The sequence below is a fragment of the Podarcis raffonei genome, chromosome 8 (genome assembly GCF_027172205.1).
Source record: "Podarcis raffonei isolate rPodRaf1 chromosome 8, rPodRaf1.pri, whole genome shotgun sequence".
NCBI classification, from domain to species: Eukaryota; Metazoa; Chordata; class Lepidosauria; order Squamata; family Lacertidae; genus Podarcis; species Podarcis raffonei.
In genome coordinates this window covers 72,048,471-72,066,738 of record NC_070609.1, presented here as the reverse complement: position 1 = coordinate 72,066,738, position 18,268 = coordinate 72,048,471, and the positions used below count along the sequence as shown (strand labels likewise).

At 47.0% G+C, this 18,268-nt stretch overlaps 1 protein-coding gene and 1 long non-coding RNA gene across 8 annotated transcripts in view; both read right to left on the bottom strand.

The window, feature by feature from the left end:
• The window catches only part of DVL1 (dishevelled segment polarity protein 1), a 101,545-nt gene that overhangs the window by 27,229 nt on the left and 56,048 nt on the right, over window positions 1-18,268 (bottom strand). For 6 of the 7 annotated variants that reach the window (XM_053400758.1, XM_053400765.1, XM_053400762.1 and 3 more), the window contains 5 exons: window positions 9,937-10,075; window positions 5,525-5,618; window positions 4,609-4,678; window positions 3,070-3,209; window positions 746-822 (listed from right to left, as the gene is read on the bottom strand). In XM_053400758.1, the coding sequence (XP_053256733.1) occupies window positions 746-822; window positions 3,070-3,209; window positions 4,609-4,678; window positions 5,525-5,618; window positions 9,937-10,075 (520 nt within the window). Of the gene's footprint in view, window positions 1-745; window positions 823-3,069; window positions 3,210-4,608; window positions 4,679-5,524; window positions 5,619-9,936; window positions 10,076-12,707; window positions 12,919-18,268 lie in introns of those variants that run through there. The other variant, XM_053400763.1, reaches the window with a different exon arrangement.
• LOC128419727 (uncharacterized) lies at window positions 13,042-14,823 on the bottom strand. The gene is made up of 2 exons (XR_008331905.1): window positions 14,703-14,823; window positions 13,042-13,269 (listed from the first exon to the last, which is right to left on the bottom strand). It is a non-coding gene; the product is annotated as an uncharacterized LOC128419727 (long non-coding RNA).

Below are 18,268 nucleotides of genomic sequence, written 5' to 3'. Positions count from 1 at the left end.
GCTCAAGTGCTAGAGTCCATTCCAGACAACACTGCTTCAAACTCACAGGGGTGGGAAGGAGAGAGACCTTATTTTGATTGCCCTGCCCCATTAAAACTCAACAACAAAAAGCAACGACACCTCACTGCATCTAGTAAAGCAGTGTGCCAAGAAGAAAAATTCTAGTCCTCTCTGTGCCTTGAGATACCAGTTTGCTACACGCAGGAAGTTTTAAAAAGAATAACTTGGAGGTTATCTGATATATCATGTCCTCACATCTCCTCCCTCCATGCAGCCCAGTGTGGGACAAACCCCAAAGCACTCACTGTGAGTCTCAGGGTCTGGGTTTTGAGGACTCGGCAGTCTTATTTACACAGCCCCCCGAATACACCACAACATTGTCTCTTCATAACCCCAAGCCTGAACCCAGGCTGATTTCGGGAGTCAAATCAAATGAAATCATTTATTATACAGTCTCAGACCAGATAAAACACAGCACACAAAGGATGAAAAGCATGAGCGTTAAAACACACGCTTGTTTAAAATATAATATAAGACGAAGGAAAGATTTGGGGAGGTTGCTCTCTGCACTGGCTGCAGTCAATGAGCGGTACCAAGTTTTACTCAGAGTATACCCAATGAAATTAGTGCTGACTCCATTAATGTTAATGGGTTTACTCTGAGTAGGACCACCACTGGATACAAGACATCAACTGCATGAGTAACACAAACGCACAGCGCCCTGGCTTTGCTTACGATCACTCACCCCGGCTTGGAGACGATTTCCCGCAAGACCCGCACTGCATCATCGTTGCTCATGTTCTCGAAGTTGACCTCGTTCACCTGGAGTGCAACAGGTGAGGAATCTGTTATCGCCAGGGGTTTCCCCTCCAAATCGTAAGAAGATGAAGAGGAGACTTGCTTTGGGTCAGATCAAAGGCCAAGCATTCCGTTCTCAATGTAGCCAATCAGAAGCAGAGGTGGATTATGGGAAGGCTGGTTTTCCCACACTGGGCGCCAAGCCGAAAGGGCGCTGCAGGGGGTCCCACAACAATGACGAACAATGGAAGGCAAGATGCTCGGGGGGGGGGAAGCAAATTTCAGTGGTGCACTGGGTGCCGCTGAAATTCTGAAGCCCAGTAGGAGGACATGAGCACAACAGCTGCCTCCCAGCTGAACACTGGACTGAACGCTCATAGCCGAGAGCCCTGCTCCAAGGAACTACATCAGGTGCGGGGATCCTGTGGCCCTCCAGATGTAGCTAGACTCCCATCAACCCAGCAAGCATGACCAATGGTCGGGGATGATGGGAGTTGTAGTTCAACATCTGGAAGGCCGAAGGTTCCCCACATCTGGCATACAAGGATGGCTCAGTCCCCAATGTGGCCCTCTAGACCTGTCTACCTGGCCCTCGGGAATCTTGTCAGGGCACACCACCTCCCCAGCCCTGCTTAACATCCTCCTGGGGTGTTTTCGCCTGGATGGAACGCGTCCTTCAACTCGGATGATGCCTCTTGCTTGACAAGGTGGAGGACAGAGAGGCGTGTGTGGAAACCAACCTGCTGTACAAAGATTAAATTTTTAAATTCATTGCTCCGCCCACTTTTGCCTCTGGCCCTACCCACCAGTGGGAGCATCTCCACCCCTATCGTTCTGCCTGGACACTGAGGTCCAGAACCGAGGGCCTTCTGGCAGTTCCCTCGCTGAGAGAAGTGAGATTACAGGGAACCAGGCAGAGGGCCTTCTCGGTAGTGGCGCCTGCCCTGTGGAACACCCTCCCAGCAGATGTCAAGGCAATAAACAACTATTTTACTTTTAAATGACAACTGAAGGAGGCTCTGTTTAGGGAAGTTTTTAATGTCTGATGCTGTATTGTTTTTTAATATTTGGTTGGAAGCCACCCAGAGTGGCTGGGGAAACCCAGCCAGATGGGCAGGGTATAAATAATAAATGATGATGATGATGATGATGATGTGGCCTCCAGAAGGCTGCCTGCTAGCAAATTGCCAACAGGACAAGAGCCTCGTCCTGTGCTTGCAGGAATTCATGGCGCCCCACAACTGTAGAAAGCGATCATAAATGTTGGAAATGTAAGGAAAATGAAGGTACATTCTTTCACCTTTGGTGGACGTGTCCCAGGATTAAGGCGTTCTGGGAAATGATATATAATGAATTGAAAAAGGTATTTAAATATACCTTCTTGAAGAAACCAGAGGCCTTTCTCTTGGGCATGGTCGGCCAAGTGGTGCCAAAGAAGGACAGAACTTTTTTTATGTATGCTACAACAGCAGCAAGAATACTCATCGCAAAGTATTGGAAGACGCAAGATCTACCCACTCTGGAAGAATGGCAGATGAAATTGATTGACTGTATGGGACTGGCAGAATTGACGAGCAGAATCCGTGACCAGGGAGAAGAGTCGGCTGAAGAAGATTGGAAAAAATTCAAAGACTATTTACAGAAATATTGTAAAATTTAAGAAAGTTAGATGGTGCTGGATTGAAATTGAGAGGTTTCTAGCTGTAATGATATATAAGAACATAGATGGGGGAAAAAAGGTTTTGAAAAATAAGGTAATGTTACAAGCTGTAATGCTTTAAATGAAGGATTTGCTGAACAAATAATCTTAATTGGGATACAAGAAGGAGAAGTATGAGGTCTGAAAAATTTGTTATGTAAAAGTATGGTTTATGAATTTTATGTTTTTGCTTAATGTTTTTGTTTGTTTTGTTTTTGTTTGTTTAAAAAATTGGAAAATTTAATAAATATTCTATTAAAAAAAACAAAAACTGTAGAAAGCGATGACCCCCTAACGGCATGGCTCTCAAAGAGGATTATTAGACCCATTCATGGAGGATAAAGCTATCACAGACTACTAGCCATAACGGCTCTGCTCTTCCTCCATGGCTGGAGCCTCCTGATTACCAGTTGCCGGAAACCACAGGAGGGGATCCTTGTGCTCAGGTCTTGCTGTTGGGTTTCCCATAGGAGCTTCTGGTTGGCCACTGTGAGAACAGGATGCTGGACCTGCTGGGCCTTCGCCCCATTTCAGAGGCCAAGCTCTCCTTAGGAGCCTATGCTTGTGCCAACCTGTAAGAGCATGTCCCCCGGTTCGATCCTTCCGTCAGCCGCCACAGCGCCGCCTTTCATGATGGAGCCTATGTAGATGCCACCATCCCCTCGGTCGTTGCTCTGGCCCACGATGCTGATTCCTAGGAAGTTGTATTTTTCTGGAAAGGAGAGAGGAGGAAGAAGAAGAGAAGAAGAAGAGTTTGGAATTGATATCCCGCTTTATCACTACCCTAAGGAGTCTCAAAGCAGCTAACATTCTCCTTTCCCTTCCTCCCCCACAACAAACACTCTGTGAGGTGAGTGAGGCTGAGAGACTTCAAAGAAGTGTGACCTACATTGGCTCCCAGTACGTTTCTGAGCACAATTCAAAGTGTTGGTGCTGACCTTTAAACCCCTAAACGGCCTCGGTCCGGTATACCTGAAGGAGCGTCTCTACCCCCATCGTTCTGCCCGGACACTGAGGTCCAGAGCTGAGGGCCTTCTGGTGGTTCCCTCACTGCGAGAAGCCAAGTTACAGGGAACCAGGCAGAGGGCCTTCTCGGTAGTGGCACCCGCCCTGTGGAACGCCCTCCCACCAGATGTCAAAGAGAAGAACAACTACCAGACTTTTAGAAGACATCTGAAGGCAGCCTTCTTTAGGGAAGCTTTTAATGTTTAACAGACTACTGTATTTTAATACTTTGTTGGAAGCCGCCCAGAGTGGCTGGGGAAACCCAGACAAATGGGCGGGGTATAAATGATAAATTTATTATTATTATTATTATTATTACTATTATTATTATTATGACTTGCCCAAGCTGCATGTGGAGGAGCAGAGACGCGAACCCGGTTCACCAGATTACAAGACTACCGCTCTTAACCACTACACCATACTGGCTCTCAGTGGTCAAATGTGCAATTGGAGGAGGGTCACAGGTGGCCTTCTAAATATACCCCCCTTGTCCCCTGCTGGAGGGGTCTAGGGCTCTCTCCCCCCCCCCCCAGGACTGGGCCATTCAGATGGGGAAGGGAGAGAAGCAAGGTTAGCTGAGGCATGGAACTAGCAATTTTGAAGGCAAGTCAGCATGGCCTTAAGACCAGGGTAGCCAACACAGTGTCATCTGGATGTTGTCAGACTCCCAATGCCCACTATAACAATTGTGTTTTGAAATATATCCCCTAATTGCAACTTTTTATGTCTTTGTTTTGTTCATGTACCAAAAAACACACACACCAAAGCAGGGAGTCATGCAGGGACATAGCAGGGAGCCTCCTTTCTGGATGTTGCTCCCAGTTCAGGGACAGGGAACTTCCATAAGTTGTTGGATTCCAACTCCCATCATCCCTGACCGCTGGCCATATGGCTGGGGTTGATGGGAGTTGGAGCCCAACAAGATTTTGACGGCACCATGCCACTTCCCCCAGTTTCCAAGGTACGGAGTTACTGGTTGTGCACACCTAACTTGCTTTGGTAGAGGCAAGATGGGTAAAGAGTCAAATGTGCACATCTTGCGACTACATTTACAATTCCTTGTGAGCATGCCATGACATAACAGCAACTCAGCCAATGGGGCTTACCCATGTTGAGGGTGACGGTGATGATGTTCAGGGACATGGTAGAGTCTGTGATGCTGCTGAAGGAAGACGACTGAAAAGCAAAAAGGAGAAGCTGGCTATAATTTGCAGTTTCTGCAGTTCAGAACGTGGTGATTGCAAGAGTTGGATGGGCAATGACATAGGAAGAAAGCCAAGAAACGGTTCAAAGGCCAACTTCTGTGTAAAGGTAAAGGTAAAGGGACCCCTGACCAATAGGTCCAGTCGTGCCCGACTCTGGGGTTGCGGTGCTCATCTCGCTTTATTGGTCGAGGGAGCCAGCATACAGCTTCCGGGTCATGTGGCCAGCATGACTAAGCCGCTTCTGGCAAACCAGAGCAGTGCATGGAAACGCTGTTTACCTTCCCGCCAGAGTGGTACCTATTTTTCTACTTGCACTTTGAAGTGCTTTCGAACTGGTAGGTTGGCAGGAGCAGAGACCGGGCAACGGGAGCACAGCCCGTCACGGGGATTCGAACCACCGACTTCTGATCGGCAAGTCCTAGTCCTGATTGGCACTGTGGGTTAAACCACAGAGCCACCTGCATCCCAACTTCTGTGGCAGCCTTATAAATAAGCTTACAACATGAGGCTGCTAGCCCACACATACCTATGTTAGCCTCGAAAACAAGAGGAAAAGAAGACATTTCTTTCGTTGCCTGGTTGTTACTCACCACAGGTGACCAGGCAACAGCTAATTACAATTTTGTCTAAAGCACGGATAAGGAACCTGCAGCTATCTAGATGTTTTTGGACTACAATTCCCATCATCCTGGAACACCAGCCATGCTGGCTGGGGCTGATGAGAGTTGGAGTCCTGCACTATTTGGAGGGCCACAGGTCCGTCCCCCTGCTTCACATTCTTAACGAAGGCGGCAAACTCCAAACCACAAAGGCTTACCCGGTCAATCTGTCGCATCTTCTGTTTCCGGCGACGACGTTTGTGTTTCCGGATGAGACGGGATGAAGTGCTTTGTTCTGTGGAGCTACTCAACCTGGGAGGGGTAGAAAGAGGACCAAAAAAAAAAAAAAAGAGAAAATTCAGAACACATGTTGATAGGTTGCAAAATTTGCTTTCTTTTGCCCTCAGAGTTGAGCCAGTGAAAACACACTGCGTTGTATCCAACTCAGTTCTGCTCAGAATGAGTGAATGAAACTTTATTTGATTAGCCATCGGCCATGGCAACAAAAGAGCATTGCGATATACACAGAACAAAATAAAAAGTTGATTATAATAAAACACAGTTTAGGATCTTGAATCAGCAGTCAAACAGTGGACCTTATTCTGATTGCCCCAGCTATAAAACCTTGCAACCTTTGCTGTCATCTGCTCCTCTTGATCTGCCAGGAGAAAAGACACCATGGCAGTGGTTGGACGACCTGGAATGGACAATAAAAGAGGGGTGATAATCTTGTTCCTCAGGTCTTTGTAAAAAGTGCACGCCAGGAGGGCATGCGCCACTGATTCGGTGCTGCCATCCCCCGCAGTGACACAAGCGTTTTTCGGGTGGAATCTGTTGGAATTGTCCCTCAAGTACAGCCGAGGGCTACACATTCAGTCTTGCGAGGGTAAAAGCACGTCTATATTTTGGAATTGCTAGGTTGTACAGATAGGGTGCTCTGCTCAGAATAAACCCACAGAAATCAATGGGCCCTGGTTAGTCATGTCCATCCACGTAAGGCAGCCTTTCTCAACCTGTGGGTCCCCAGATGTTGTTGAACTACAACTCCCATCACCCCTAGCTAGCTCAGGGATGATGGGAGTTGTAGTCCAACAACATCTGTGGACCCACAGGTTGAGAACCGCTGACCTAAGGGATGGTGAAAACCAGCTGAGAACAGAATTGAAGGAACAAATAGACCTTGTCCCATAGGAACATGCTTTACGTGGAGCCAGACCATTGCTCCAGCTAGCTCAATATTGCCTAAACCCTGGCAGCCACTTCTTCGGATGTCAGACAGCTGCTACCTGGAGATGAACCCAGGACCTTATGCATGTGAAGCAGGTGCTCTACCACTGAGCTATGCTCTTTCCCCTAAGCAAAGCAATGGGGAAGATGCTTTGAAAGGCCGCTAGGGAAGTCTATCTCAAGGGGAGACCCTTAGGGTAAGGGGCTCTCCTTCAGATGGTGGGCTTTTGCTTCCCCTCAGTTCTTTTCCCACCACAGCTTTGGGGGTGAAGACAACTGGGTTTTGGGGGAGCACTCTTTGTTGGCCCTCTTGTACTCCTTCCTGCCAAGGATGGTCTGATGGGCAGACTAGGAAGGTGCAGTTGGTCCTTAAAGAGACTCCACTGAAAAGCCGTCACCTGCTGTCTAGTGGCTCACCACAAGGGGGAGCCGCAGGGTGATGCAGCCGTTCTCGACTCCTGAAGGTTCCAAAACAATCTCGTTTCTCAAAAAGACGGGAAGGAAAGCGGAATGGAAACAATGTGCTGTTTAAATTAGGCATCCCACAAACAATGATCTCACTCAATATGTTTATCTCACAGGGGAAGAGCTCAGGGTTTGTCAGTGCTATTGCACAGACCGCATTAACTGTGATTCACTTAAGCAACACAAATAGGAAGGGGCAGTTCTGTTATTTGGTTGCAAACCCGGGTTTGCCACTGACTGGACCAAGCCAAGCTAAGCCAGACTGTGGCAACCTGTAACCTGTCGCAATTGATGGAGGAGAAATTCAAACTCATTTGCTATTGACGAGAAACTCCCTAACTCTGCCTCACAAACCAATATGCAAACCAAAACATGGTATTCTCTGAAAATTCACACTTCTTTGATTTTTATGATGCAGTTGTCCAACTGAGCAATATGTTTATAAATGCATGTATTAGGGAAGAAGTGCATAAAAATGCATTGATTCAATAAAGATACTACAAAAATCCACTGTGTTAGGGGAAACTAATAACAAAAATGTGTTAAAAAAAAGCCATTGTGAAAATGTAAGTCACAAATTGCTGTGGAAATGTCGAGAACTGCAAAAATGAGTAACTTAAGAGAACCAAGGTCTCGCATGTAGGGAAAGGAGTTTTAAACCTGCAAACCCTCCTGGCACTGCATTCCCAGATCTGAATAATTCCTTCTCCCCCCCCCCCGCCCCACAGAAAGCCTGCGAATTGATTAATAGCTACTTTTTGCCAAGGGAGCGCAGTGTTTGGTAGAAACTGACAGATCTCTCCATTCATAATGAAAAGGAAAGGTCTGTGGCTCGGCTGCAAAGCATCCCCTTTGCATGCAGGTGTAGCATTCGATGCAACTCTGCATCTATCCAGAAAAGGAAAAAAACAGAGTACTTACTCTTCAGCTGCATGCATAGCATACATTTAAAGCACACCGCTAAGAATCCTGTGAACCGTAGTTTGTTAAGGATGCTGGGAATTGCAGCTCTGTGAGGGGTAAGCAACAGTTCCTGGGATTCGAGGGGGGTGCTTCAACTGTACGCAGACGCGTATTTCTCAAAGAAAGAAGACCAGGGTACTCACGCACAGGTGGGGCATGAGGAATGTGCCCCTTCTCTTAACACAATTTCCAGGCCTCCTTTCTCAGCCCCACAATGCCCCCTCCTGCCCCCCCTCGCAAGTTGCTGGTGCCCGACTTGAGAACACAAGTGCACTTGCGCCGGTGTGTCCTTTCGCAATGCCAGACAAAAAGCTTTGTTATTCTGTCCTCTTACTGTTTGTGCAGAATAATCCATCCCCTTCCATATCTCAGGAACTGCCGCCGCCACTGCTGCCCCCCTTCCCCAAGCTCCCCCACCGACGGAATGTCTCATCCGCTTATGAACATCATCTTTGTAATATTAAACAACATACCTTGGCACATTCCACCCCGACGCACTGGATGGCCAGCCAGCCAGCCAGCCAGCCACTCGCTTGTGCCAAGACTCCCTCCCTCAGCTCAGAAAGGGAAAAGGGGGAAAGGGGCCCTCCATAGCAGCCTCTGCAGTCGTTCGTTTTATTTTATTTATTCTTCTACAGGGAAGGATAAAAATCTGGAGCGGGGCGGGGAAAGGAGTGTTATGAAAATGTACGCTGGGGCTGGATCTAGTTGGATCCAGCGTGCGACGCTCCAGTAACCCACTTTGGGCTGCTCTTAATCCAATCCCAGCATGGATCGTCCACCGCTACAGAAATATTCCACTTATTTTTTAAAAAAATGGGAGAGGAAAGTGGTGGGTGTTAAAGGTGCCGTGTTCCTTTGAGAAGCCTAAAAGGGGATGGGGGGAGAAGAAAATGGATCAGAAACAACCATCTCATGGGGCAAGCAGAGGGTGGGTGTCCTTTAGGAAGTTGGTGGCAGAGCACCCTCCTTCCCACGCGGAGAAAAAACCCGCCATCCCAATCTCTTGGCACCTTGAGCACAGTCCAAGTTTGGCTTTTTTTAATAAAAAAGGACAGGTGTGGAAGGCATCACAAAGCCTTAGTGGCACAGGAGGGACAAAAATTATTATTTCTTTGGTATTTAATACCTCCTAAGCTTAATAATGGGATGCAGGTGGCGCTGTGGGTTAAACCACAGAGCCTAGGGCTTGCCGATCAGAAGGTCAGCGGTTTGAATCCCCGCGACGGGGTGAGCTCCCGTTACTTGGTCCCAGCTCCTGCTCACCTAGCAGTTCGAAAGCACGTCAAAGTGCCGTTTACCTTCCTGCCACAGCGGTACCTATTTATCTACTTGCACTGGTATGTTATTGAACTGCTAGGCTGGCAGGAGCTGGAACAGAGCAACGGGAGCTCACCCCATCGCGGGGATTCGAAATGCTGGCCTTCTGATCGGCAAGCCCAAGAGGCTCCGTGGTTTAGACCACAGCGCCACCCACCTAGGCTTAATAAGGTAACTGTCGGAAGTGGAAAGCCTTCCGACAGGTTGCCAGGTGTGTGCATAACCATTCAAGGAAGGTTATTGCAGGGTATAACTTGGATTAAAGTCTTGCCAGTTGTTTGTTCCATTTGACAGATGACAACACCCATTATGACAAAGTCTTTCACAATGAATCTCTTAAGGGAAATAATCAAGCTGCCTTATGCTGAGTCAGACCATTGTTCCATCTCAGCTCAGTGTTGTCCATGGGGTCTCTCCCTACCTGCAGAGGCAGGGATTGAACAATTGCTAAACTACAGACCTTCCCTTAAGGCACAGCAGCAAAGGAAGGTGCCTAAATTCCAAGCCAGGTCAAGCTCAGTATTGTCTACACAGACTGGCAGCAGCTCCCAGGGCTTCAGGCAGAGGGCAACCCTGAGCAATGGTGGACCATTGGCAGACTCACTATGAGGCACCTTCCTGCACTCCTTGTCTCGCGCACTGGCCCGTCCGTTACCTGCTCGTGTTTTCGTCATTGTCGGAGTCGATGAAGCTGCTGGACTCCAACTCGCTGCTCATCATGGTGGAAGAGCTGTCGTAGCCCGGCGGGTGCTCCCGGTGTTGGTCCAGCTTTGGGTGCCCATTGATGCGGGAGACTGCAGGGGGAGGAAGGCAACATTACACTGAGAAGGGCTCTGGACAAGGAGACCTGGGTTCCAATCCACGTTCAGGTGCAAAACTTGCTAAATGACCTTGAACCCATCAGTATGTCTCAGCCTAAACAGCCACGCAGGGCTGTTGTGAGACTAAAAGGGGCGGGGGAGACAAATGTATTCGACCCTGAGCTCATGGCTGAAAGGGTGTAGTGTAAATGCGGCTATTATTCATCACTAAGAGCACTGTTGTTGTTATATTTACAGTGGTACCTTGGGTTAAGTACTTAATTTGTTCTGGAGGTCCGTTCTTAACCTGAAACTGTTCTTAACCTGAAGCACCACTTTAGCTAATGGGGCCTCCTGCTGCTGCCATGCCACCGGAGCACAATTTCTGTTCACATCCTGAAGCAAAGTTCTTAACCTGAAGCATTATTTCTGGGTTAGCAGAGTCTGTAACCTGAAGCGTATGTAACCCGAGGTACCACTGTATAGTAATATATGTTATATGATGTATTCATTATCAATCACTCCATGATGTTTAATGAGAAGCGATTCCTAAATGGAACAAAAAAATGATTGCACCACAACACTGAGAGAAGCCTGGAAGAATCACACAAGTTAGGGATTCAACTACTTCCGTTTTGTTTTTTTAAAAAAAGAGAATTATTTACAGCAAATGCTATTCCCTAGCATTCAGTCACACCCCTAGTGCATCCGTCTTCAGCCTTTTCAGACTAGTATCCACCTTTCGTCCAAATGTGCACAAGGACCCATTTGTTAATTTTTTCACCAGCTGGTTGTGGGTTGCGCTATCATTGCGTTTACTGGCATGTTGCAGAAGATACCAGCAAAAACAAACACATGCCAGTACAGAGGGGGTGCAGATTCAAGAACACAACTGGAGGTTTTTTCAAGACCAGCAGCTTCGCCCGTGTGTGTGTGTGTGTGTGTGTGTGTGTGAAAATCGAATAAGGATTAGCACCTAGCAGGAGAAAATTCTTTCCAGATTACTTCGCCGTGTTCAATAAAGAGCAAACATGTTTGGGCACCTCCAAATATCTTTTGTTGACCCAGCTTCCCCTTGTCAGACTTGACTGCCAAATTCTGAACTGAAAACCTGTGGGGATGGGAAGGAAGGTCTCTCTCTCTCTCTCTCTCTCTCTCACACACACACACACACACACACATACATACACACACAACCCTGAGCAATGGTAGACCTTCTTCTTTCTGCCATAGGGAAGCTGCCTTGTGCAGGGTCCACCTAGCTAAGTACAGTGGTACCTCGGGTTAAGTACTTAATTCGTTCCGGAGGTCCGTTCTTAACCTGAAACTGTTCTTAACCTGAAGCACCACTTTAGCTAATGGGGTCTCCTGCTGCTGCCGTGCTGCCGGAGCACGATTTCTGTTCTCATCCTGAGGCAACATTCTTAACCTGAGGTACTATTTCTGGGTTAGCGGAGTCTGTAACCTGAAGCGTATGTAACCCGAGGTACCACTGTACTGTCTACACCAGGGGTCAGCAAACTTTTCCAGCTGTGGGCCAGTCCACTGTGCCTCAGACCATGTGGTGGGCCGGACTATATTATGAAAAAAGAATAATGAACAAATTCCTATGCCCCACAAATAACCCAAGAGATACATTTTAAATAAAAGGTCACATTCTACTCATGTAAAAACACCCGGCAGGCCCCACAAATAACCCAGAGATGCATTTTAAATAAAAACACACATTCTACTCATGTAAAACATGCTGATTCCATCATGTGGTATACTACACTGAAATGTTTAAATGAGGGCCCTGCAACCTTTTTCAGCCGTGGGTCGGTCCACTGTCCATCAGACCTTGTGGTGGGCTGGACTATATTATGAAAAGAAAATGAACCAATTCCTATGCCCCACAAATAACCCAGAGATGCATTTTAAATAAAAGCACACATTCTACTCATGTAAAACATGCTGATTCCCGGACCAACCGTGGGCCGGATTGAGAAGATGATTGGGCTGCATCCGGCCCCCGGGCCTTAGGTTGCCTACCCCTGGGTCTACACTGATTGGCAGCAGCTCCCCAGGGTTTTCAAGGCAGGGAGTCTCTCCCAGCCCTACTTGAAGATGCTATTGGGGACCTTCTGCATGCAAAGCAGCTGGTGTACCACTGAACTACAGCCTTTCCCTTAAGATATAGGAACGTACACTGAGTCAGACCGCTGGGTCTATCTAAGTTAGGTATTGTCTGGTTCTCCAGGGTTTCAGACAAGGAGCCTTCCCCAGTCCTACCAGGAAATGCCAGGGATTGAACATTGAACAGCCTGCATTTAAAACAGATGCTCCAGCACGGACCTGTAGTCTTCCTTATCCTGAATCTCCTGCCAATTCCATTTCATAGACTGGGTTAGCATTAAAGAGTATTTTTTTTTTAATCATTGCACTGTAGCTAGAGAGCTCTTTGGACTTAACCATCATCTGGAAAGGGGAAGGGATGTGAGTGTGTGCGCAGCTGATTTTTGCAAGCCAAGGTTGCAGCAGTTGCATCAATGCATCAATGGAAACTCCTTTTGGAAGACAGAACCACATGCAAGTGGTTGGCACCTGTCCCCCCACGGAAGCGGTTCTTAGCAAGCCCGATACCTACAGTGATGGACAGGAGGCGGAGCCTCTGGGTAGCATTTGATTGGCCTCAGAAGGCGACAGCCCCAGGGGGGAGAGTGTTTCCTGCTGCTGGCGGGTCTCAGAGGGGAGCATGGACGCAGCTGTGGCACCACACGGGGTCCATCCTGCTGCAGCCGACCAATGCCCAAACATTCCCAAAACGCAGAAGTCACCATCTCGGGCAGAGGGAGCACCCGTTGCGCCGTGCACCGCCTGATGCAAAAAAACCAGCAAATCCGCAGCAACCACAACACGTTGAGGTGTCAACCTCTCAGCTCATAGCCTGTGTACGTTTAAGGAAGAGAAGACAAACGCTCTGAACAAAGCTATCCCAGATGTATTTGGGAGGAGGAGGAGGAGACCACGTAGAGATCTTCAGCAACCCAGCTGAAGCATTAAGCAAAACTCCACACCAAAGAGACTCAGAGACTGCGCAAAGCACGCTTAGAGAGATCAGGAAGCCTCTTTGCTGCTGGAGGGAATCCCAAGAAGGTATTTCGCGCAGGGAACAAAGTCTACCGCCAAGCGCTGGATCTTCCCCGAAGCTGCAGAAAATAAAACACGAATAAAACAGTTTGCAGCCACAAATGGGGGGGGGGTCATTATGAAAGGGGTCACTTTCATTTTTGTAATTATTCCCAGCATCCCCCCAAATCCTTTTAAAGTCTGGGATCCTGGGATGCACAGGATAAAGGCTCTTCATCCCTAAGCCATTTCAAATTTGCATGATTATTTACAACTAACTGTGCTGGATTATAGTGATAGGAGGCATGGGGCAGTGGTGGGCTGGTGGAGAGATTTTATTGAAATGTGTGCATTTTTTAAAATTGCCGTATGAAGGCCAAAACAGTTGTATGAGATGAGATTTTCAGACCACCGTTAAGGCACAAGGCAGTGGCTGGCATATGGGGCTGGGGTACAGCTCCCTTCTTCTCCGAAACGGGATGGGTGAATCTGTCATTTTGGTTTTCTCCCACTTTCTAATTTTCCCCAAGCTTTTAAGTTCAATTCTCAACATTCAACCCCCTCAGTTTGTACATTTTAAAAAAGACTCTTTCCAAAAACCCACCAGCATATTTTCCCTAATAACATGCAAGTTTATAAGCGCGTTCCCCTAATATATAGATGTTTCCAAAGCAATTTCCTCCAAAGTAGCAGATGTTTGTGTGTACGGTTCTCACAAACGTATGCATTTCTGGTTCAAACTTTGCCTTCATAAACACACTTTTGTACACAAAACTCGGTCTTAAGAACCGGATTGCAAAATTCGGAGAAGTGTGAATTTTGAAGGGCTGCCGCTTTTCGGTTTGCAGACCGCTTCAGACAGTGCAAATGTTCACATTTGCAGGCAAACCAAATTGAATTCTGCCCCTATTTCTATCAGCCTTTGCTGTGGGCGTAGGGGGTTGATGGGAGAGGCAGTCCAGCAACATCCTGGAGGGTGCCACAATGGATATCCCTGCAGTAGGGGATTCCCAGCCTTAAGGCTTCTAGAAAAAGCACCGCCACATCTGTGGAAATTGCTGGCAGCTGCATGTGCCACCATCCAGCTTGCGCCTTCAGTCACTTGCGTGCGAACGCCGCCTCCCTTTCGGGCGGTATTGCATTTCAGCTCCCCTGAGTTGTGCTAAGCCACTGCCGCGATCCCCTTTATGAAGGGAGGCAGGATTTATCTGGCTCCCTGGGAATTGCCCAAACTGTAAAAAAAAAAAAAAAGCCCTTTGCAGGGCAGCTTAATCCTCAAGCCCCAATTCAAACCAAAGCACTTGGATTTTGGATTTCAGGAAACATAAGCTTCTGTGGGATTAGACAAGAGTTAAAACCGAGTATTTTAGCTTTCAAGGATCTCGTTCGTCTGTAAGAGCGACAAAGGGGGAAAGCAGGAGGGGAAATTGCCCCTGAGGCTTCTCATCCCTCCCAAATTGCAGCTTCCAGACAAAAAAACTGAAGCACCTCCGTCCACACAGCAAAATTGTACCTGTTCATCCGGAATGGAGGACAACTTTCGCATGCTGAGATTCCTCGAAAGTCTCTTTGAACCAGTCCCTGGCCCAGACTCCCTGTGCTGGGAGATACCTTAAGACACCCCAGCCGGCATATGCAGATTTGCCTCTGGCAGGCCACGTCCCCCTCTCGGCGTTAAGCCAATGAGGAGGGAGCTATGCAAAACTGTCTCCCAATGGCCACGTTCCCTACCATTTCCTGGCTCGCCAGCCGCCAGAAAATGAATAGCTCTCTTCAGGCAGAGTCCGTCACAGGCCACTGCAGGTCCGAGGCGGGGGAAGAAATTTGGTCGGTTGTTTTCATGAGAGCCTACCTAATTCACACACACACACACACACACGTAAAGCACACACGCCAAACCGAAGCGTGCACACAAAACTCTCCTTCTCGATCCACACATCTCTGGAATTCACGGCGCAGTTCGCTGACCGGAAAAACATGGGGGAGTAATCATACCGGGGGGGGGGAGTGTCTGTCCATGAAAACAGCAAAGAAAAATGCACTGGGTTAGGCAAAACAGCTTCAAAAAAAATGCATAAAAGAAGTGCACAGTAAAATGCTGGCAAATTTTCATGAGGTTTATTTATATATATAAAAAAAGAACATAAGGGTTTGGAAACATCGCCACCCGACCCCACCCCCACCCATCTTCCCTCCCTCCACCCCTTCCCCCCCCTAATGTCTCAACAAATGAAACTGATTTGTAAAAATGTTACATGGGAAAAATATGAGAGACATATGTAAAACAAGAAAATCTTTTTAAAAAATGGAGTAAAAAAAGAACATAAGGAATTGTGAGGAATTGCTTTTTTAAAAATAACTAAATTGTAAAATGATGCGGAAATGTGGCCAAAAGAACTTAAGGTCGGAAGAGTGGGAAGCTGAGGGGAACCAGAAGTGACAAGATTCACCTGTCCCCACCACAGGTCATTTCCCTTCGAGCCAAGCAAATGCTACACAAAGAACGAGCTTGTTATGTGATCGGTTGTCTTCTGCAGTGAGACTATGGGCAACGCATGGCCTTCGTACAAAGCGAGGCTAATAAAAGATGTCCGAATGCAAAACCACACAGGATTATAAGCAAGCGGAAGTAGGCACAGCAAGCAAAATATCAGCCCTGCCACAATCATTGTGTAAAAACGTAGGCTACAGTAGATGACTTGCCATCAAACTGAGACGAGATGAAGAACAGGGAGGAGTAGCAGGGAACGGCCATGATGCCCCAGGGGTCAGCAGTGGGGCCACATGCTGGGATGTGGGGGTTTTTGGCAGGTGCCCCACAATTCCAGCTTCTAACACTGAACCACTATGCACCTGCTAACTCTTGTGCTGTGCAGGAGGTTGGACTAAATGGTTTCTGAGGCACCCTTCCAGCTCTGTGATGCTACAAGTGAAAATACTGTTACATGCATCCATCAAGAAGAAGAAGAAGAAGAAGAAGAAGAAGAAGAAGAAGAAGAAGAAGAAGAAGAGGAGGAGGAGGAGTTTGGATTTGATATCCCGCTTTATCACTACCCTAAGGAGTCTCAAAGCGGCTAACATTCTCCTTTCCCTTTCTCCCCCACAACAAACACTGTGTGAGGTCAGTGGGGCTGAGAGACTTCAGAGAAGTGTGACTAGCCCAAGGTCACCCAGCAGCTGCACGTGGAGGAGCGGGGACGCGAACCCAGTTCACCAGATTACGAGACTACCGCTCTTAACCACTACACCACACTGGCTCTCAAAGCGGGCTTTGGCACACAAAATATACAGTGGTGCCTCGCAAGACGAAATTAATTCGTTCCGTGAATTTTTTCGTCTAGCGAATTTTTCGTCTTGCGAAGCACGAAATCCCATAGGAATGCATTGAAAATCAATTAATGCGTTCCTATGGTCAAAAAAAGTCCAAACAAAGCCAAATTTGGTACAACAAGAGTTTATTAAGTGCTCTTTAAAGTCACACATACTGTAAAGAGCATTTCAAAATTCAAACCCAGAATTTTTTTAAAAAAACAGCAGAGTGGCCCAATGGTCACAGAAAATCATAAAAATGCAGGGGGGAAAACCAAGCTTCCAGATTCTTGCAAACCCCTCCCCAACTGTTCCCCCAGCTACCCAGCACACAGAAATTCAAATCCAGAAATTTTTTAAAAAAACAGCAGAGTGGCCCAATGGTCACAGAAAATCATAAAAATGCAGAAAAAAAACCAAGCTTCCAGATTCTTGCAAACCCCTCCCCAACTGTTCCCCCAGCCACCCAGCACACAGAAATTCAAATCCAGAATTTTTTTAAAAAAACAGCAGAGTGGCCCAATGGTCACAAAAAATCATAAAAATGCAGGGGGAAAAACAAGCTTCCAGATTCTTGCAAACCCCTCCCCAACACCTAGTCCTTGAATTCCAAACACCCCAACCCAAAATCCAACCTCCCCCCAAAGTTTTAAAAGCTTAACTTACCAAATGGCTGCAAAAGAAGTTTTGGAAAAGCTTCAAGAATCACCAAAGCCTTTAAAAACCTCAAAAAAGGCTACTATGTACACTGTGTTCTATGAGTTGCTCCTCGAAGTCAAGTTGCAACTGTATTAACGGTGTTAAGAAAAAGGAAACAAACTTGCAAGATGTTTTCGTCTTGCGAAGCAAGCCCATAGGGAAATTCGTCTTGCGAAGCAGCTCAAAAAACGGAAAACCCTTTCGTCTAGCGAGTTTTCCGTCTTGCGAGGCATTCGTCTTGCGGGGCACCACTGTAATGCTATAAACAAAATGTCCTAGTCTTTATAAGGAGCCATGAGACCCTTTCATTGCAGCAGACCAACAAAGTGGCTGCTGATTTTCTTTTCTTTTCTTTTTTAATGTACACTTTCAAAAGGTAATGCGTGAACAGGACGAGCGAATGCTTGGGAACGTGCAGAACCATGCAAGAGTTAGGACAACTTGTAGGTCCCCATCAAGTTCAGGTCTTGGGATGCCAGAAGGCATTGTTTTCTGTTCTGCTCTGCATTTTCGGCACACAGCACTGTTTTTCTATTCCACTGAAAAATGGGTCCGAACCCCAATGTCTAAAACTCCTGGTAGAGGACAAGGATGTAGAGATCACGCTAAGGGTGGCCAAATTCTGTGCGACTGCCATAAAACTTAGGGAACAAGCTGTACTACCAAAATGATTACGGTTTTAAATGATAATTCTAGGTTATATTTTAGTGATCAAGATTTAATGTATATTTTTAACTGCTGTTAAATCTGAATTATCTCTGCTAAACCCAATTGCAATTCAATGCATTCCCGTTGTGTTTTATGATTTTTCTGATATTGTAAGTGAGTCGGAACCGGTCTGTGACCGTAATAATAAATTCAAATATTCCACTGCAAAATTTCCACTCTGAAATTTTGTAACTTATGTAATCTACCTAAATTGTGTCCTCTTTATACGTTACTCCGCCCTTTTCATCTCAATGCAAAGGAAACACAATGCAAATGGCAGAGGGAAATGTATTGATTACATATCGCAGATGGGAAGCAGCAGCAGCAAGTGCCACTCGCACTCATCCATTCCGGACATGCGGC